This window comes from Nipponia nippon, unplaced genomic scaffold, assembly GCF_047370975.1.
Source record: "Nipponia nippon isolate SJK-2023a ecotype South Korea unplaced genomic scaffold, ASM4737097v1 scaffold_6, whole genome shotgun sequence".
NCBI classification, from domain to species: Eukaryota; Metazoa; Chordata; class Aves; order Pelecaniformes; family Threskiornithidae; genus Nipponia; species Nipponia nippon.
Genome location: NW_028262380.1, coordinates 2915406 through 2937235, shown reverse-complemented (window position 1 = coordinate 2937235; position 21830 = coordinate 2915406). Strand labels below are relative to the sequence as shown.

General features: G+C 48.1%; 1 protein-coding gene across 1 annotated transcript; it reads left to right on the top strand.

The window, feature by feature from the left end:
* Positions 1-321: 321 nt before the first annotated feature.
* On the top strand, positions 322-21830 carry LOC148051322 (kyphoscoliosis peptidase-like). Its single transcript, XM_087736680.1, has 7 exons — positions 322-350; positions 3418-4094; positions 6957-7074; positions 7767-7884; positions 8280-8471; positions 10415-10605; positions 15038-21830. The coding sequence occupies exons 2-7, from the start codon at positions 3456-3458 to the stop codon at positions 16354-16356; spliced, it is 2577 nt and encodes an 858-aa protein (XP_087592806.1). The 5' UTR covers positions 322-350; positions 3418-3455; the 3' UTR covers positions 16357-21830.

Below are 21830 nucleotides of genomic sequence, written 5' to 3'. Positions count from 1 at the left end.
ACGAGCCAGCCGGGCAGAGCCAGCCACTGCTGCCCTGCCAAAGCCTGGCCGCTGATAAGGGAAAGCCTCTTATCTCGCCCCTATCCCTCCTGTAAATACACACTAGCCCCTACGCTCTGTAGAAGTGCCAGACCTGCAGAGGCTTTGGTTGGCAGCAATGTTAGCATGTTTGCCAGCAGCACTTCACAGTATTTTTAGCTCTCCTGACATTAGCAAGGTGCAAAAAAAAAAAAAAAAACAAAACACAAACTGATGGTCCTGATCTGGCACATGTATAAAAGGGATGGAGGGCCCCGAGAGTTGCCTGCCTTTTGCAAACGGTGGGGAGCCACGGCTGTGTCGCGAGCAGGGTGAGTAGGAACAACCCTCTTTTTCAAAGGCTTTGCTGGCTCTGCCATTAGCCCCCGCGCACCCACTGCTCTGGGTCTCTCCAGGGACATCTGCCACTGCACAGATCCACTGGAGATCATTTCCCAGAGTTTTGTCACCCTTCTGCATTTATTCCCTCAGCTCCATCCATTTCCTTGCCTGTACTATAGGAGGACAAAGTGCCACATCCCCACATGGGGTGGCTAGCGTCCAGCGTGGCTCTGCTTTGGTGGCTTCTTTATGACCCCCCCATCTCCTGACCACCTTCCTCACCCCAAACCCTCCACACCCCAACAGCTCTTTTGCACACTCAGTGTTCCCCACAACCTTTCCCTTCCCCTCTCCACCCCCTGCCAGGCTCTTTACCATGGGAGGGATGCTGCAGAGATGTCAGACAGTCTCTCTCTGCTCCTCTTGCAGAGGTTTTCCATTTGACCCATTACACCTCTAAGCTGCCGCTGTTAACACCTCACGGAGGCAAAGCAATTCCCTAGTCCCAACACTGAAACTGCACAGAGCTGCCGGTGATAATGTTGCCTGGGGTACTTTAAAATTGCATTTATTTGCTCTGAGCGTGGTCAGGGCAGACCAAAATGCCTGCCTGGGAATGCGAGTCAAGAGCTGATAGCACAGCCATCCCTGGGAAGGCATGGGGTGCTTCTCCCATTCAAACCCCAGCAGCAGCTAGCCCTTCTCCCACCTCTCCCTGAGCCCTCTGCAACAGCCTCACTGGGCTGAAAAGTCCCCTCTGGAGCTGGTGTTTTGTGGATTAACATGTTATCACCTCCAGGGCACTACAGGACATGGGGAAGGGTCTGGCCACCCTGCGGGTGCAAGCGGAGGTTGCACAGCACTCTCTGAGATCAGTGCTCTCAAAGACCCCTCCTCTCCAACCACAGATGAAATTTGTTGGCGAAAGTTAGAAAGCAGCAGCTCCCCGTTACCTCTTCTCCGAGTGATTTATGGACTTGTGAGCTAGGGGTTGCGTATGAAGCATCATGTTTAAGGCACGGGGAGAGGAAACTGTTTAGACTAATGTCAAAGTGGTGCTTTTGCTTAAATTTCTTTGCCATAAATAGAGAAGTGACATGAAATTGAAATAAAACATTTGATTTGAACCCAAGAAAAAGTGCTCAGATTGAAAAATAAAACTGGGCAAGTGAGGATTTTCACATTTTCAGTCATCTGGAGACAACCTGGTTGTTCCAGTATTTCTGAGATTGTGGCTAAGCATTTTCCACCCCAGTCCCAAGCTACTCACCTCCCAAATGCCATGTGGGAAGGCAGCAGAGACTTGTGCTCAGAAAGTACAGCTGCGGAAAAATTGGACTTAGAGCCCCCCAATCCCTCTGACATGGGCTACACTTCACAGGAACAAGCTCTGCCAAAGCAAGAGGAGAAAGGCTGATGTTCTTGGCATCTGCTGGGATTTTTTTTTTTTTTTTTGTTACCATGCCCCGGTTCATGTCAGGTAACGACCATGAAGGATTCAGAAGCGGCCTCTTGTTGCTCACTTAGAAAGTGGCAGGCAAAATCCCTCTCTGCCTGTGACAGCGGGTGTCTGTGCCTGGGGACAGGAGAACAGCCCAGCAACAACCACAGCTCACACACACAAGGACAAGTCGAATGTGTCAACAGCTGGGCACAAACAATTCGTCTCTTTGGGCTCAGATGTGGTCCGGGAGTAAATAGAGAACGTATGGCCTCAGTGGGCTGTGCAAAAACCCCACGGCAGTGGGGAGATCTGGGCTCCAGTATGGCTGTCCTGCAAAGAAAAACATTGCATGCACTCAGGACCTATCTAGGGGACATTGTCCTGTTGGGGCATCCTCTGGTTATTTGATCACCCAGTGCTGGATTAACTCATTTGTGCTGTTTGCATCCTCTCAATGTTTGCATGTGCATGTATGTGTTAATAAGAAAAAGAATTTGGCAAGCCTGGAGTGGTCACGATCTCTTATCCCTTGTGGACAAGGCTGTCCTACCTCTACAAGCCTCAACCCCAAGCAGGGAGAGAAAAACCAGGGTAGCAGAGAGAAGGATGAGTGACATCCCACTTTCCTGGAAAAGCGAGGCCAGTGTCCCAGTGCAGTTGTTGAAAACCCAGTCTGCCTCCACATGGGAGAGGCTGGATGAATATGGAGAGTGACATTTCTGGGCTACGCTAAGTGGCTCACAGCAGGCTCTGCTATTTGCATTGCACAAATAGTCATTTTATGATTAAAAACAACAACAGCAAATAGAAGCTAAACCAAGATAAAACTAGTGAGCGCTGTGCAGATGTTGAGGGTATGCAAGAGCTGGCTCTGCCCACAGCTTTAACCCAAAAACCTCATCAATCCTGGATTTCACCTTTCCTTCCACTTTTTCACTTATTTTCTCCTGCAAACTTCCCACTCAACACACCTACATTTCAAGTGCAAAGCAATAATACAAAGAATGACATTTTTCTGCAGAACCTGAATGGCAGAAGTAAATCTGAGAAAAACAAAAACATAGTGGGTGGGAGGTGAGAGTCCTCCTAAAGGAAAAATTTTCTGGCAGATGTACCTCTCCGGAGCACCAAAACACTAATTATATTAATTCTTTGTTTTCCTTGATTCCTGGCTCTGGGGGCAAGGAGAAATGCTACGTGATTAGTCCTAGTTTCATGTAGGGAAACTGAGGCACCCACCCATTCCCTGTACCTACTTGCAGACACTTCCAATGCACATTAATATCTCCTTACCATTTCTCTGAGAAAGGAATAATCCCGATTTTTCCATTCCCTTCCAGTGCAGAGATGTAACTGTTAATAACCCACCACTGAATCCCCAACTATCAAAAAAAAATGTATTTGCACTTGGAAACAGGCCAAGGGCTTCTCTGTGGCATTGCCATCCCACCTTACTTCTGGAATTAGGAAAAAAAAATCAGTACTTTTGGCTAAACCCAGCCAACCAAATCCTGATTTGCTGTAATTAACCATACAGACAGGCAGGCTCTGAAATAATCAGTGCAGAGTACATTCTTCTTTTGAAAAAAAAAATCATGTCTTTCCATCCACAGACCTCCGTGGTTTCTTCACCCCCTTACCCACTGCACAGATGAAGACCAGCTATGACAGAGGCAAGTCATCCAAATCCCAGACTATCAAAGCAAATGAGCCGATTCCCTCTCATCGCTCCAGGAATGGCAACCACCATGAAAAACAAACCACCCAAAGCTCATCGAGATGGGCCCATCCCAGGAACCACGGAGAAAACATGATGCCATCCCAGGCAGAAACCATCTTGCCTGGCCGGAGGGAAGCTCAGATGTCAGATGTCTGTAATGGCAACTTTCCCCTGGGACACATTTCTGAAAAAATCAGCTGCAAGACCTCAAAGAAACTCCCACACCGAGTCACCAGTGTGAACAGGAACAAGGAAGGGGTGCTAAAGAAAGTCTCAACTACACAAAAAGTAAGAGATGAGCCTGAGGATTCCCCCTCCAAGGCAGTTTTCATGTTTTGGGCAAAGAAAGTTAACAGCAGCAGCGAAAGGACTACCTCCCAAAAGCCATTGCAGAAGTCATCTGTGACTGTGGGAAGCTGCTCTCCAGTCCTCCTTCCCAAGGAAGGGCTTAGCAGCTTGGAAGAAGAGAAGCAAGCTAAAAATCCCCAGAGAAAGACCAGGAGAGATCTCTTCTCTGACTCGAAGGTTTTCAGCCACATAGACACCCACGTCCTACACGTGAGCCAGCAGGTAGGTCCTGGTGTCCTTCAGCAGGAACACAGATGGTGCCACCAGCAGATCCACATCCTAACATTCAACTTTTCACCATATGCTCTGCTGACAGCATAGAATCATAGAGTCGTTTAGGTTGGAAAAGACCTTTAAGATCATCAAGTCCAACCATTAACCCAGCACTGCCGAGGCCACCACTAAACGATGTCCCTAAGCACCACATCTACACATCTTTTAAATGCCTCCAGGGATGGGGACTCAACAACTTCCCTGGGCAGCCTGTGCCAGTGCTCAACAACCCTTTCAGTGAAGAAATTTTTCCTAATATCCAACCTAAACCTCCCTTGGCACAACTTGAGGCCATTTCCTCTTGTCCTGAAAGAGTGACAAGGTGGTGCTTTACAGCAAAACTAGAGGACCTCACAAGGCCCTGGGCTGTGAATTTGTCCTAACCACAGCCAAAGATCACTGCGCTACCTCTAAAGAGCTGCTGCCCACCCAGGACCCACTGCTGCCTGTTTCCAGCCAGCACCAGTGCGTAGCTGCAATATGCAGCGCTTGCTGCAGCTCATCATGCAAAACTGGGAAGATGGGCTGGTTTCATCATGGGACAGGATTTTTTCAGGGTCCCAAACAGGATTGCAGTGGGGTAGAGGGATCTTGGAAACCCTTCTAGGAATGTTGCAAGGGGGAGAGGAAGGGACTCAGCCCACAGGATGCTCCAAGGCAGAGCAGGCTGTGTTTAGTTAGCCTGGGAGCTGGTTGTGTTCTCATTTCAGGCTGTCTGCTGTTATACGATGCTCCCACTTTCTGGATGCTCGGGAGCCCAGAAGGAGAGTGCTGAATTTTGTAATTCCTTCCTGTTACCTGAACCACGTGCTGCTGGTGTCATTTCTCCCCCAGGGTCAGCATAATTTGCCTAAGCAGCGAATGCTGAACCAATGCAGTGTTTGCAGCTTACACGTCAACTTGTTAGTGAGAGCGAAGAGGCACAAGGAATAATCGTGCTCTCAGTTATTGTTGAAACCTGTCATTTGTACCTAGCCTGAGGCTAACCTCCCTTGGGAATAAGGATGCTTGAGGATTTCAGAGTCTACCTACTCTATTAAAAAGAGAAGAGAGGGGGAGGGAGCTGGAAGATAGGAAAAAGAGGGTAATAAACAACCAAAAATACCTCCAAGGCAGTGGGGAGTCATGGGCACAACTTGTTTCCCTGTTTATTCAAAGCGCTAGCTGCACTAAAACCTGGTGCACTTCATCTTTTCCTCTTAGCTGTGAATTACTGGTGCCAAGAGCAGCAGTAGAGCAGTTTACTGACCACCTACGAGTAGGGTATTGCACCTCTGGTGATGGCTGCTGCTCGGCCAATGGTGCTGTGGGGATACAGGATTGTCCCCTCTCCCCATGCACCAAACCCTGCTGCCAGTCCCCAGGGAGAAGGTGGTTGATGGGGGAGCCCCAGGCAGTGCAGGTACAAAGCTGAACCTGTTTCCTGGCCATTTAGGAGCAGCCTGGGGACTGCTTGCATGCATCTACCTTAATCACATGAAAAAGTCTTGGCAGGATCATTGCCTGGGTGGTTTTGGAGAAAACGGTTCCATCCTTCAACTCCAAACACTCTGGTGGAGCCAGCAGCCACTGCAACACAAGATGCTCTGACCCATTTCTTCAGGGTCCTCAGGCATAGTCGGGACCATGATTACTTGGGAACATTGCGACTCTCCACCTAGGACCTACTTTTTACCATCTCTGACTGAAACAAAGAATAGGATGGACTTGGGCTGAATTTGCAAGATGAACAGGGAAGCAGCTAGCTAGATATTTAATGACTGTTATTTTTTTTTTTCTTGGGAATAATTCATGTTATTTGTTTGCTTAGCAGCTGCACACTCAAAACAACCTCATGACAGAAATGCAAGGGACCAGAAAGAGCACCATCATTTTCAAATAGGTGTTCTCCTGGCTGCATTGTCGTTTTTAAACCTGCATCCCAAGGAAAATCTTTGTCCATTACAAATGCAACATTCCCCACAAGCAAAAAGAAAGAAATTTCCATCTGTGTGAAACTATCTTACAGATGGCTGGGGCAGGAAAGTCATTAAGGAATGAAATAGCAGGGGCAGGAGTTTGGAGAAACGAGTTGGGCTAAATTTAACTCAGTGAAAGAAAAGCCTGCTGCTAAAAATGCTTGTGCTATCACAAAGCAGGGAAGAGCCCAGAAACGTGAATGTGTGAATGGGAGGAAAGGGGCAGAAAGGCTTTTTTTGGGGTCAGGTATGGATTAAAAAGTTAGTGAAATTTGAGTGGTAGGGGCAAAAAAAAATCTTTTTTCCGCCCATTTTGGTGCATGGGTTTGAATGAGGTTTCACAGCCTCAAGAACAGCATCTGAGCCACAAGTCTGCTCCTCTTCTGCATGTATACACTGAGATGTTAACCGGTGCGGGGCTGGCAACCCGCTGTCCCTAGTTAAGTGTTGCAGAGTAGCACCACTGGAGAGACCCACTTCTAGGACAAGACCTTCTGGGCCAGAGGACACGTTGCACTGGACAGAGAGGGCACCAGAGCAATGACACTGTATGTCCCAACCAGATGCTCCAAAGGAATGGGAAATGCCACCTTCATTTCCTCCAGCTTGCAACTCCAGCCCTCAGGCTTTTATAATACCATGCCTAGGAAAATGGGGAAACACCCTGTTCTACCACAAACAGTATTTTTTGCATTTTAAATTCGGGGGGGGGGGGGGGGGGGGCGGAAATGCAGCTTTGGGTTTTTTGTGGTGTACATTTTCTTTCCAGCGAGCCCACCACGTGGAGCAGTCACCCACCCACGCAGCGGTGACACCCAGATTCCCTTTAACTCACCCATCCTCTCCTTTGCAGATGAAATCCATGCACACAGAGCTGTCCATCCAAACCATCGTTCCCCTGATCACTACCAAATCCCAGAGCAAACTGGAGACGGTGCGGGCAATATGGTTCTGGCTCTGCCACAACATTGGTAAGTCTGGTCTCACTGTTTTGCAGAGATGTGAAAAGCCCTTTCTTCATCTGCCACCTCCTGGATTTAGGCTCTTCATGCCCTGCAGAAGAGACTCCATAGTATTCGTATTGCAGTCATGAATTGAAATGCCCCCCTCTTGAATTCAGGAAAGTGCCTGAGGTAGGAACTTGTTCCCACCATGGGACCCTCCATCCTGGAAATGACACCAGCTTCACTTGCACTCAGGTGCCAGACCCCCAGAGACACCGGTAAAGCCCACCTGCCTCCGGTGAACTCATCTTCAATGCATCGGAGGCTGTTTCCCTGATAATACAAATTCGATGAGGCTGAGCTACGCCTGGTAGCAGTCGTCTGGGGACACAGGAATCTCAGCACAATGCAGCCGCTTCGTGCCACTTTACCCTACCACATCCATGCGTGCGAGACAATATGATTGTCACTGTACCTCTCTTGAATGGCGCAACGGCTGTTTACATGCACTGGGAACACAATGCCCTCAAGGCTTTGGCAAGTCTTTGCTCATATGGGGAATTGTCAAACTCTTGAATAATGATAGATAGAAGAGCTGTCATGGCTTCCAGAGTGGGTAGGCAGAGAAATAGGGGTGGGCACGAGAAGAAACGGGATCATTTTGGAAATAACAAGCCCTTATGTTGGCCTGAAATTGCATGGTATTCTCCCTTTCCTAGAATATGACGTGGATGGCTTCTTGGGGCTTTCTCAGAAGATCCACATGCCAGAGCAAGTCCTGCAAACAGGAAGAGCTGTGTGTTCTGGTTATGCCCATTTATGCCAGGAAATGTGCAGGTAAAACTCACCTTGGGCTTTCTTCTCCTGTTCCCTTGAAGATCTGAGGTTGAGACATATATCTGGCATGGGGCTGGCCACACAACCAGCATCATTTACCCACCACATCCCCGGGCACAGCAATTACCCCCCTCCCACTCGACTTGGATGGAGGAGTATATATGGCTTTGACAGATTAACCAGAACCAGAGATATGAGGGATGAGGGCTGGGAGTAGCTGTGGGGAAAGCAGGGGGCTGGATGAAAGCTGAATTTGGCCAACAGCTTGCATGAGTGGGGTCCTGGCTTTAAGAAGGAGGTTGTACTAACCATGCAGGTTGGGTTGCTCTCAAGAAAGCAAGCACAAAGCAGTGTTTGGTCTGCGGTTATCTCCTTTGCTGGTTCTCCCTGGACAGGGAGGCAGGTTTGAGCTGCGTGGAGGTCCCAGGGTTTGGCCGCAGTCTGGGCTCCCGCAGAGGCCAGTGGTGCCAGCAGCAGAAGAGCAGCCACATGTGGAACGCAGTGGAGCTGGAAGGACAGTGGTGCCTCCTGGACGCTTGCTGGGGCGCAGGGACTGTGGATACAGAGAACAGGTTGTTCGTGCCCAGGTGAGACACCCTTTCCCCTGCCATCACTGGAGACATGGTCCCCCACACAAATGGACAAGGCTCGGCCTGGCTTTGGAGACACCCCAGAATGGCCATCCCAACCCTTCCAGTAGAACCCTTAAAGTCTGGGTTCACTAGGCCTTGAGCCCCTATTTCAGGTACAACCCCCCAGAAGCTACGTGCAGAAGGTCCAGAGAGCTATTCTGCTCATCCTCAACTACAGTAGGTGCTCAGGGACATCATGCAAATGTGGACCCACTGTATGTAAACACCTACATTAAGTGCCTTATTCCCTGAGCTGGGGCAGTAGCTTTTCAGATGATAACTTCCCCCTGCAACTTGTTTTTCATCTGCAGCGAGTGTCACTTATGAAGTAACAAATCCTCATTTTCACAGCAACTTTGCTCTTATGTGGTTCCATATGTAATTACTTGAGATTTCTCAGCCCATGCTAAGCAAATAATGACTCTCATGAAAGTTATTTGTACAATTTTATAATTTCCATTAACTGTATTATGGGATTGCATTTTTTTTTCTCTAATAACGCATAATGAAATAATTGTAGAATTTCTAATAGGTAATTATCTTGCCGAGAATACTTTAAAACACCAGTGAGTGTGGGTTGTTTTTAGCTGAGCATAGGGAAAAGAGAAGAAGGAGAATGAAACATCACCTAGAGCAACAGGCAAAGATAACAGCTTCTTGTGGGTCCAACACAGTGGCCTCAAAACCTTCAGGTCAACAGATGCAACAGGGCTTCACAGGATGAATGGTGGGCTTCAATTCTCTTGCAGCCCAGAAGGCCAACTGTATCCTGGGCTGCATCAAAAGAAGTGTGGCCAGCAGGTCAAGGGAGGGGATTCTGCCCCCCTGCCTCACTCTGGGGAGACCCCCCTGGAGCCCTGCATCCAGCTTGGGGGTCCTCAGCAAGGGAAGGACATGGAGCTCTTGGAGCGGGGCCAGAGGAGGCCACAGAAATGATCCGAGGGCTGGAGCACCTCTGCTGTGAGGACAGGCTGAGAGCTGGGGGTGTTCAGCCTGGAGAGGAGGAGGCTGCGGGGAGACCTGATCGTGGCCTTCCAGTACTTAAAGGGGGCCTATAAGAAAGATGGGGACAAACTTTTTAGCAGGGCCAATAGCGACAGGACAAGGGGGAATGGTTTTAAACTAAAAGAGGGTAGATTCAGACTAGATATAAGGAAGAAATTTTTTACAATGAGGGTGGTGAAACCCTGGCCCAGGTTGCCCAGCGAGGCGGTAGATGCCTCATCCCTGGAAACATTCAAGGCCAGGCTGGACGGGGCTCTGAGCAACCTGATCTGGTTGTAGATGTCCCCGCCAATTGCAGGGGGGATGGACTGGGTGGCCTGGAAAGGTCCTTTCAATCCCACAGCATTCTGTGATTATATGATTCTACGATGACCCCAGCACAAGGCTGAGCACACATCTGCAGGTTGACCCACTCAGCAAACACCTAAGCAGGGGTGATGTTTGGAAAGCCAGGCTAGGCACATCCAAATTGAAACCAAGATGCATTTTTTTTTTTTTTTAAATCATACGTAAAATCTTGGAAGAGCTTTAAACCAAGATCAGACGTCATATTGAAATATATTCTCAAGTAACAGGCCTTGGTAGAGGAACCACTCAGTAAAATTATCATCTCCTCTGCAGCTCATAGGGTCATCTTAACTGGTTGCTGGAAGAGGTCTGTTCCAGGGCTGGGAACTGCAGTTTCAGCTCTGGGCATCTCAGTCCAGCAGAGAGACAATAAGGGCAACAAAAAATGAAATGCCAAATGAGAACTTGGCCCTCCCTTATTGAAGCTGGTGCAGCTCTGATGGGGTAGAGGAGCCTCCTTTCCCTTACAGCAGTGCATAGTGACCACTCAGGATGCTAAGGGTTTTCTTGCTCCTTCCATGCTGTCTTCTCCTCTCACCTTGCAGGCATGACGATTTTTTCTTCCTTACTGACCCTGAGCACTTCATTGAGACCCACTGGCCAGAGGACCCCCAATGGCAGCTTCTGCAGCCCCCCATATCGCAGGAAGACTTTGAGCAGAGAGTTTTTAAAACTTCAGAGTTTTTCAGACTTCAGCTCTCCCTCCTTTCTCCAGACACTTCCCTCCTCAAAACAGGTAAATGCAAAGCAAGGGCTAAATCCTAATAATCTAAGAGCTCTCTTGCTTTTAAGAAATAAGTTTGGGTTGAGCAAAACATTTCTCCTTCAAAAATGGCCCATCTGTCTATTTTTAAGCACATGTTTAACATCTAGTAGAGCAGAGGCACATATTTAAGCAATTTCTGGAATCAAGGCCATTGTGTGATACTGTGATTAGTAAACTGGGAATTAGGATTCATAAATTATAGTTAATTGAGCCAAATCACTTAAGCCCTTTTGTGCCTGGCTTTTCCCAACTAAATTCACCAACAGTAGCAAAATAGCTTCAATGTACCTGAGACACAATCCTCATTGTGTTCATAAGCCGGGGAGGGAGACTCCCAGATAAAACATGACCTGAAATGTTCATGTCCTATTTTTTGAAAATGAAGGGAAGAGACTGGAGTTGTTTTTCCTTGATTGTAGTTTTATGACAATTTTTCAGGTTGGGTACAACATGATCTTCTTTTTACCTGGACACTCTTTGTACATCTGTTCCCCCAGATGGTCCCAACAGTATACGGATTTTTCCTGCAATTTATTTTATCAAGACAGCAAACTAGGAGATAAAGCCAGATTGAGAGAAGCTGTCAGGCTTACAGAAAATGAATGTACGACAGACAAGGCACACTGTAAAGCTTTTGACCGAGAGGTTATTACTCACCCAGAAATCGAACTGCTCCAGTATTTCCAGGATGCTGGGGCTTTGCCGAGATGGGCTATCACGCACCTTTTGAGCAGTGAGTGGCCTGTGCAAATCAAATTAAATGGGGAATAGCTGAAAGGTCAGTGCTGCCTTTTATGCAAAGCTCTCCTGGTGCTTCTCCACTGCAGAACCTCAGATCAGGTAGACCTTGTCTACCTCTACCCAGGGTCACACAGCACCTACGTGGCAAATGCAGTAACGGAGACTTGGAGAAAGCCCTTTCAGGTCCAGGTCACCAGGGAAGCTCCAAGGCATAAAACCAAACAACACAATGTCTGCATTCTCAGAGGAAAAACAGATCAATAGTCCAACCAGTCCCTTGATCTGGAAGCCAAAGTGATAAATTGCAAAACATAGGCTCTCACCAATTATCATTAGTGGTGGTACAAAAGCCCAAAGGGAAGAATGAGGAAAAATAAGTATTTCATTATTCTCTCCCCTCCCTCCCCCAGTCTTTGATAGCCAAAAGACATAGGGATGGAGCCCAGAAGCAGCTCAGGGCTTTGGGTCTTCACTGGCCACTAGCTGCCATGAGCCAAAATGGACCTGGGGAGAGATGTTAGGGAAGGAAACCTGCCTGGCACATCCCAGCTACATCACCCCTTTGCAGCCCCTCGGCTGGAGGAACTCCTGTCCCTCAACCACAAAATTCACTGGGTGACCTGGGCTACAGGCATAGTTTTCTTTTTTCTTCCAAAACTGAGATGAAAGGAGATTTTCCCATTAGAACAGGAAAAAAAATGCTAATTTTTTTTTCCCCTTGTGAATTTTTCATCTTGTGGAGGGAATAACTGTATTCCTGGACGTAACCTGAACAGTTTAACCACTGCAATTAAGCCTCAACAGCCAGCCCCGTATCAGAAGTGTGCTTAAAACACCAAATTGCAAACCCAGTTTGTAAACCAAACCAGATGTCTGCTTTTGTCGATGCAAAATTATGGTTATATTGATCTAGGCTGATGGAAGTAAGCCATCACCTTACAGGGTACACTTAAGCATCTAAGGCAATCTCAGTGCAAAATCACTCGAGATCTTCAGTGCAAAATCAGCTTATCTTCCCTCTTTGGTTACTGTGCATCAATTCCTGCTCTATTATATTTGAGCAGCTCTTAGCTGCTTAAAATGCTTAAAAGCTTTCAGCCAAGATTCCTCCCACAAATCACTATCTGATGGGACCTGAAGGTGGGACACCTTGCAAAGGGACCTGATTTTCAGGAAATACCTGGCACCCATCCTCTGAAAACCCAGCCCTTTTAATTGCTAACGTTGCCCGGGCATTAGGGTTGGTAACCGCAGTGACGAAGGGCATTCAGTCCTATGGAATCAAGACTTTATAAGATATTTTTCTTTTTTATAGAAAGGCAGTCATTGGTGGCATACTGTAGATACAATAGCTAGGGCGGCAGAGGGGAAGGGAAGCCTTTTAAACAAGGCTTTGAAGAATTAGAAACATGCCTGTACTTTAATGGTGGGTTTTCCCCCCCCAAACAATTAATGCAACATACGTGGACCTCCTGCAGCACTGGGCGTGCTGACATGGGAACACATCCCCAGCTTCACCTGGCCTCCCTGGAAACCAGGAATCTCTAGCGCATGGCTTGAATTAACTCAATAAAACAAACAAATGTTTGTTTTAAACGTAGCCATTAATTATCTCCTTGGGTCTTCTTCCCAAAGCTAAATGCATTGCTGGCTTCCCTATCTCGTCATCGCTGGCTCCGCTGCATACAATGTTCTGTTCTTTTCTTTCTTCCTAAAGATCCTAATACGATGCAGCCGGCCAGGCCAGCAGCTTCGGAAACTAGCATAGAGCGAATTTAATAACAAGAAAACCTGCAGTTAATAAAGTCTGTCATCAGTAATGTCTCCACTGAACACTTGCCAGGAGAGAATTGTTTGCACTTACTGTGTGAGCCAAGTCACAACTTTAACAGGCAAGGCACAAATAAAACCCAGCCTTCCCATTCTTTTCACATCTCTGTTTCAACCTACCAACAAAAACTGTGGGGTAAACAATGAAAAAATCCAGATTCAAACAGAAAAAAAAAAAAAATGTTGTCCCCCCATTATTCATTAGATTATGAAACACGTTTCATAATCTAATAATTAGCAAGGGACAATTTTTTCAGCATGAATCTGGAGTCTTTTGTCATCTTGTGTTAGCACCCAAAACAAATGAACATTGTGCACAGCGCGGGTGCTGATACCAGCCGTGAGCTCCCGCAGTGCCATTGCTTGGTACTCCCCTCTCTCCAGCAAAAACGTGGTAAGGATGGGATGATGCAGAGCAGCCGCACTCTGGACGTGAGACAAGCCATCCCTAGGCACTTAGGGACCTTGGGTAACGAAGAGCAGGCTTAATTTTCACAGCCCTTGAGGATGGTGGGTTTAAGTACACATCTCAGTATGTCTATGTGCCGGTGCCAGGCTCTGTGAAGCACTCTGGGATCCTTCAAGGGCAAAAGGACTCAAAGTCTTGTTCTTTGTGGCCGTTTTTCTCGTGCTTTCATCTATACCTGGAGAAAAAAAGGTGTAAAATACCATTAAACCAGGGTTTTCTACCCAGGCTGCCCCAGTATCTGTGGCTTCACATGGAATGATGTAGCTCACCACGTGCTGAAAGCAGCCTGCTGTCTGCTGGTTAGACGGTCCCGTCTTCTTCAGGGCCAAGACTTCAGGGTTTGCGAAACCTTGCCTTGTCCCCATTGCAAAATCAACCAACCGCCCCTTCTGCCCTGGAGCAGATGGAGATCCCTTGGGAGGGCTTGCTGCACCGGGAAGTGCCCTCTCTTACTGCGGTATGGGTTTACAAGCAGCAAGACGTGGCACATGGAGGGTGGGGTGAAACCAAGGCCACCGCGACTCTTCTCCTCCGTGGTGACCTCCCTTGGAGGTGCCTCATGTCTGGGTGTGAAGGTGGGCTCAGGTTGGCTTTAAAGCTGCCTGCTGCAGCCTGCCTGGGGGAGCAGGTTGGTTTGCTGCTGGGGAGGTGTTGGGTGGTATGTGGTAGCCCTGAGGAGGAGACTACTTATGTCCACCAAAGAGCAAAAGTCATTGGGAAAGAGCCCCAGCACTTATCCACCAAGCATGATACCACCACCAGCTACCTGTACCAACGCACCTCTCCTTTGGACCTCCTGCTCCCCTCCTCCCCAGTTAGTGCACACTCCAAGCCAGACGCTTGTGGATTTTTGTGATTTGGTGAAGCCAAAATTTAGAAAGAAAATGTTAATAATAATATGGAAAATTAAATTCATTTCTAAAATGTGCCAGTGATGTGGGATCTCCTAGCAGCCAGGCTGGCATATTTTCATCCTCCCAGCTGCTTTGCTGGTTTGACACCACAGTATAGGACCTGCAGCTTAGAGGAATGACTCCAGATCTGGAAGTCACGCAAGAATTACCTCCTTATGGGACATCATTAGCTTAGTTTTGGGTGTCTCAGGGCCCAAAGGATAACTATTTGTACCTGTTCCCTTCATCCCCAGATCTAGTGATATCATCATTTCTCTTTCAGCAAGGAGAGAAAAATGGTAAAAGGTGAGGAAGGGTCTTGCTAAGGCCCTTCAGTAGGTAGAGGCAAAAAGAGAAGGAGAATTAGGCCTTTGCCTCATGCAGATGATTTGGGTCAACATTGCAGAAGTGAATGTGTTACGCTGGTGATGAAAGGGTTATAAAAGGTGTTTTGTTTACCCTTCTGCAGCCCATGGGGAGGTGTCAGTGATGCTGGGGAGTACCCACCCAACAGAGTTCACCTACCAGCTCTCCAGAGTCCAGGGCACCACAACCAGAGACGATGTAGGCGCAGTTCACGGAATGATGACAGTGTCCGAGAACAGCATGACCATCAAGGTGACTCCCCCAACCAAGGGCCTGTTCGACCTCATGATCTTCGCACGCCATGCCGACTGTCAGGACCCATACAACTGGGTGTGCTCCTATCAGATCCAATGTCTGGAGCCACACAGTGGAGAGAAACTGCCTGAAAACCCATTTAATTTCTGGGGCCTTCACCAAAAGGTGAGAGATTTTGGCATCAAGGAGAGCAGCCACAAAGGGGAGCTGCTTGTTGCTCCACAGGGAACTTTGCTCTTGACTCTCCAGACATCCCGACCCTTGCTTGCTACGTACGAGCTGGTTAATAAAGATTTAGATGCTGCTCTAAGCAAGAAATGCTTGGCTGCTCAAGCTGAGGAGGAGAAATTGAGTTGCCACGTGCTCTGCCCTTTCCAGGGTTACTACTGGTTCTCCGTGTTTGTGAAAGATTTAGGAGGCAGCACCTTCAGGAATGCAGCCAATTTCCTCATTCATTGTTTGAGGCCCATCAACCAGAATGAACTCTTCCCCTCGGGGCTGAGCATGAACTGTGGGAGCGGGATCAGCTCCAGTTGCCATGGCCTCTCCAACCCCAGCCACTCTGCTCCCATCATCACCACCAAACTAGGGAAGTGCAACATCACCTTCCACACACCCACCAACATCGAGGTGACTGCCAGCTTGAGTAAGGACAAAGTCACCAGTGCCAAGTACCCCCTGGAGAGGTATGTCCTGGTCACCCACCTGAGGACTAAAGTCAGCGTGTGTGTTGTGCTACCTGAGTCGGGCGTCTACAAAGTGGGGCTTTTTGGGAGAAGCAAGGACCACAAGGACTTTGTCCATATTTGTGACTACGTTATACGCTGCTTCTCCGATCCCAGCTGGCCTCCCTTCCCCAGGGTGTACAGCCCGTGGAGGAGAGGGTGCGTGTTGCTAGAGCCGCGCACGGGGGTGCTCCAAGAGCAGAGCTGGGTCCGGTTCAGGGTCAAGGTGCCGAAAGCCTACCACGCTGTCGTCCTCGGGCAAGAGAAGACGGTGCTGCAGCAGACCCCGAACGCGGTCTGGGAAGGGGACGTGTTCACCGGGGCTGCAGGGATGCAGGTCAAACTGGCAGCCAAGTTCAGCCAGCACTGCTCCTCCCTGGAGGTCATCCTGGTGTTTGAGGTGGAGGGTGGCTCACCTGCCTCCCTGGGGTGTTCGGGGTAAGCCACAGAAGTGCTGGGAACGATTAAAAAAGCCAGGGAAGGAAGCAAACGCTCTCAAAACTGGAGGATGTTGAGGAGACATGGAGAAAACTCCCAGAACTTTATGGCATGTCAGGGGGAGTCTGGGTGTTACCCGCAGAGCTTTTCTTCCCGCAGGATATCCAGATACTTGCTGGGGCCTCCTATCCCACTCAGAGATGTTGCCGCCGTTAAAATCAGCACCAACATATGGAAGGCTCCTAATATTTTGCTTCTGTCAGAGGAAACCATTGTTCAGCTTCTCTACAGGAAGGATGTCTCACTGCTTATTACCAGCTTGAATAATTGTTTGGAATGTTTTATTTGACATTTATTCAAGAACTTGGAAACCCACATAGCTTCTTTCTCTTGAGAGGATAACAACAACAAAAACAAAAAAAAAAAAAAAAAAAAAAGAAAAAAGCCCAAACTGGAGCCAACGACTTCAGATGGTAGCAAGATTTTTAAAATGTAAATATATAGTAAAGCAAGTAAGACCTCCTTGCAGAGAGACTCTGTGCTTGGGCAGAGGAAAGGGGAAAGGAATTAAAGATGCTGTATTTTATCATCTCTGTCTTTAAAATATCTTCCGGGTCTTTATTATCAAGGATGACATGTAGATGCATACTTAAGAGCTCTGAGGGCTTGAAATGAAGAGAGGGAACAGGCAAGGAAGAAGCTCCATAGCCAAAGCATCTAACCGCTGAGCAGAAGGTGCAAGCAGCTCTGCTCTTTCTTAGACTCTGACACATGCTGCAAGGCACCACAAACATCGACTTACTGAAAGCAAACTCGATGTTCATACTTAGGTGGGCTAGAAGATACACAGTGGAAATACTTCTCCATGCCTGCACCGGACTGATGCTTGAAAGGGGGATCCTGGTTGCAATAATGAAGAACAAGAATCATGGGTTATTTTTGGATGCTGCTGGTAGTGGGGGAACACTGTCTGCTTTCTTCAGGTTTGGCAATTTAAATTTGACTTGTAGCAAAAGTTCAAGTAGATTTGAGCTTTTTCTGGGCCTGAAAAATCAGTTCCTGCAGCTAACGTATCAGGATCCACATTTCACACCAAACTTGCTGAACTGTGTTAGAAGATTCCCCTGAAGAACAAAATACAAAGACTACTTTGAACTAAGGGAAGCACTTGCAATGGTAGACATGAGCTAGACTCTTGCCTGTGCTGCTAGGAACAATTTAAGCAGCACAGATCCCTAGATCTTTCTCTTCTGGCTACTCCATATAGGCCATCCACTTGGACACATAAAAGAAAGAGAAGCACAATGTGACTCGGCTCCCTTATGTGTCTTGCAGAATAACCATAGACAATAAAAAAAAATCTGCTCCCTGTGAGGCTGAGCAGACAATCCAGTGCCAGCCTGGAAAGTCAGAGCCCGTAAAGCTGCTGGCAGCCGGTGTTTTTCTGTGGACTCCCCCCATCAGATGAGTACCTTTGCACGCACCTTCCATGACCAACGGTCTTCTGGCCACGCTGCGCTCCCTGAGCAATGGGGATGCTGCTGTGCAACAGACCTCCTCAGTGCTTCCCAACCTGTGCATTGTCCACAGCACCAGGAGTAAAATTATATCTGCAGACCCAGCAGGCTCCCAAAGAGTGCATTTTTGCTTGTGTTTTGTGGAAGCAGTTTGGCTTCCAAAAATGACTGACAAGTGAAATGACTCTCGGTTCCCACTGCCGCCTTCCTCTCCATGTCCTTTTCCTTTCCAGTCCGTTTTGCCGTTAACTTTTCTGACCTGTGCCCCTCTGACCCTGTTGAGCTGCTCTACGTATCTGTGTGTACACACACGTTGTTAGCTGAAACTGTCTCATCTTTGCCCAAACTTAAGCAGGCAGGTCATGATCACATGCCTCCAGAGAAAATCCAGCTTCCAGCTCAGTGATTAATTCCTCTTTATCCATAGTAATGAGGTCCAGATTAGAGTTACCTTGAGTTGGGATCCAAACAACTTGTGTCAGAATATAATTACCTGGAGGTGCTGAGAACTTTAATGATACTTCCACAGGGGATTTTTTACTTCAAGGATCTGAAGTCAGTCTACTCATATTTCCTCTCTGTGCACACTTGGGTATAGCATGTAACCTATTTTAAATGTCATTCTTATTTAGATTTACATACCTCAAAGCCTGCACCCAGAGCTCTAAGAGCCTTCGCAATAAACACGAGCACCAACTCTCCAAAAATAACAGCCCTGGGGCAAGCGTCACTCATGAAAAAATAATTATAGGCAAAAGAACAAACCCATATGTCTCTCCTTCTCTCACCCCCTCTGCCCAGCAGGATTAAATTAGGTAAAGATAGATTACAACACATACCTGCAGCTGTACAACACACCTAGTTCTGAGCAAACTTGGTTCAAAAAGTCATTAGGAGGCCTCCAGGCATGCATGGAGCTGTGGACGGCCAAAAACCAAACAGGAGTCTGGTGGCTTGACCCTGGCTGGGCGCCATGCGTCCACCAAAGCTGCTCTGCCACTGCCCTCCTCAGCTGGACAGGGGAGAGAAAATATAACGAAAGGCTCGTGGGTCGAGAGAAGGGCAGGGAGAGATCACTCGCCAATTACCGTCATGGGCAAAACAGACTTGACTTGGGGAACTTAGTTTAGTTTATTTCCCATCAAATCAGAGCAGGATAATGAGAAATAAAACTAAATCTTAAAACCCCTTCCCCCACCCCTCCCTTCTTCCTGGGCCCAACTTCACTCCCAATTTTCTCTCCTTCCCAGCGGCGCAGGGGGACGGGGATTGGGGGCTGCGGTCAGTTCATCACACGCTGTCTCTGCCTCCTCAGGGGAGGACTCCTCACACTCTGCCCCTGCTCCAGCCTGGGTCCCTCCCACAGCAGACAGTCCTCCGTGAACTGCTCCAGCGTGAGTCCTTCCCGCGGGCTGCAGTTCTTCATGAACTGCTCCAGCGTGGGGCCCTTCCACAGGGTGGAGTCCTTCAGGAGCAGCCTGCTCCAGCGTGGGTCCTCCACGGGGTTACAAGTCCTGCCAGCAAACCTGCTCCAGCCTGGGCTCCTCTCTCCATGGGTCCACAGGCCCTGCCAGGAGCCTGCTCCAGCATGGGCTTCCCATGGGGTCACAGCCTCCTTTGGGCATCCGCCTCCTCTGGTGTGGGGTCCTCCATGGGCTGCAGGAGGAGATCTGCTCCACTGTGGACCTCCCTGGGCTGCAGGGCACAGCCTGCCTCACTGTGGTCTCCACCCCGTGCTGCAGGGGAATCTCTGCTCCAGCACCTGGAGCACCTCTTCCTCTTCCTTCTTCACCGACCTGGGTGTCTGCAGCATCGTTCCTCTCACATATTCTCAATCCTCTCTCTGGCTGAAGCTGCCATTGTGCAGTTTTGTTTCCCCTTCTGAAATACGTTATCCCAAAGGTGCTACCACCATTGCTGATGGGCTCGGCCTTGGCCAGCAGCGGGTCCATCTTGGAGCCGCTGGCATTGGCTCTATCAGACATAGGACAAGTTTCTAGCAGCTTCTCAGAGAAGCCACCCCTGTAGCTCCTCCTGCTACCAAAACCTTGCCATGCAAACCCAATACAAAGAGCCTGCACCCAGCTCTATGAGCCATCTTGGTTGAGAGACTCCCTCACAACCAAAGTCAAAGCAGGTAAGACCTGCAAACCAGGAAGGGTTGAACCAGAAACCTGCATACGAAAAATGCCGGCCTTTCCTAAGTACGGTAAGACAGCAGTCACCAACTGGACTGAGCTTTTATCCTCCTCTATGGACGCATATGTGATGTCCACCAACTGTTGTGCCCAGACTCCTTGGCTTTACACATCTCCCTGTGCTGTGTCTGTGTTTATCTTGTCGTTAGTGTAAATTATGTTAACGCTTGTTTAGATTGAATTTATCCAGTGAGGCTGTACGATTGAGGTGTCTGTAGAAATTGTGTTTTCTTCCATCTTCTTGTGCTTCTTCACCTCAGTGCTATTAAAACCTGAGATAGCCATCCTTTCCAACCTGTATTTAGACTTCACAAAGTGTGGGTGGGAAGTGAGGGTGCTGGAGTTTGCAGAAGCAAACGGAGATGTGTAGTTCGCTGTCAGACTGCAGCAAATAAACAGCAGGACAGTAGGACGTGAGTTAGTCTTGCTGTTGGGATGAATTGTATGTTCAGAGTACAGTCCTGTCCATATGTGTCCACAGGTTTTCTACACCAGGAGGTCATGCCAAGGCTGCAGTACTGCAAGTCGGTCATGAACCAACCTGGTTCAGCTCCAGCGCAAACGTCTTTTTGCATCCCGTGCTGCTCTTACAGCTTAGGTATCGAGGGTATCCCCATCTGTGGGGATGTCTGCACTGGGGTAGGATTCACTGGCTTTGAAAGGCCAGACCAGACTGAATGCCTGCACGTGATCAAATAAATCCCACAATAAGTATGAGAACAGCACAAAAATTGCTGTACTTCAGTCAATCAGGTCAGAGAATATGCCAGGAAAAACAGTCCTTACATTGCCTAAATGTCTTCAAAAATAAGGAAAGATGACAAAAATAATCTACTTCAAGTAAAAAAATCAAGTAGATTTCAAAGTTTTCCTCCTTGGCCTGACAACTGGGATTGCATGGCAAAGATGCAAGAAAGAAATGGGCATAGACAAGAAGAATACAGGTAAGAAGTGTATTTCTCAAAGCAGAGCTAAGCGCTTTCATACAGTCACAGGAGACGGGTAAGTGAGAACAATCTTGTTCAGCAAGTCCCCGGGGATCTGGCTGGGAAGACGAGTGGGAGGGAGGAAGGGTTAAAAATATTTTTTCAGAGAAAGCTTGGCTGCAGCTTGTGTCTCTGCAGGCTGGCATACAAGAGAGACGGGATAAACAGACTTCTGCTGGAGGTACCGTTCCTCCTCTCCAGACTGTCAACATAATGTTGATAATGCAGAGAAGATGAATCTGGAAAATCCCTGAAGAGGAGTACGAGGATATAGCACAAGTGACTCTGGTCGTGGAAGTCTCATTTTCCATAGAAAAAGGGAGGAACTGATGAGCAGGCTTTTCTGCACACAGCAGGAGAGAGACCTTCCAGAGCCAAAGGCTGGTGGGAAAGCCGCAAAGGGCATTTCTATAACAACAGAACCAAGAGATTAGCTCCTGGGCAGGCTAGGCACCGGGCAAACATATCTCCCAAATCCCACATTATTAAGGATTTAAGCTACAAACCCATTTTACGAAGCTATCCGACCATGGACACCTCGTTAGCATTTTCATGACTGCAGCCAAAGATGTTTCATCTCTGGGAGCTGCAAAAACAAATCTCCACGGGACATAAGTTGGGCAAGAACAAAAGAGAGAAGGAACAACTTCCCCTTGTATCAAAGAGCCGACCTCCTTAGGAGAGACTCGCCAAGAGCACTGGAGTGATGAGAAAACTGTCACATCACGTTTACAACATTTTGCTTGCTTTACCAAAGTCTTCCTTGCCCTGGCTCTG

Coding starts and splice junctions, on each gene's coding strand:
- LOC148051322 (XM_087736680.1), top strand. CDS start 3,456: ATGAAGACCAGCTATGACAGAGGCAAGTCATCCAAATCCCAGACTATC. Junction 7,075..7,766: donor CTGGCTCTGCCACAACATTG/GTAAGTCTGGTC, acceptor TCCCTTTCCTAG/AATATGACGTGGATGGCTTC. Junction 7,885..8,279: donor TTATGCCAGGAAATGTGCAG/GTAAAACTCACC, acceptor CTCCCTGGACAG/GGAGGCAGGTTTGAGCTGCG.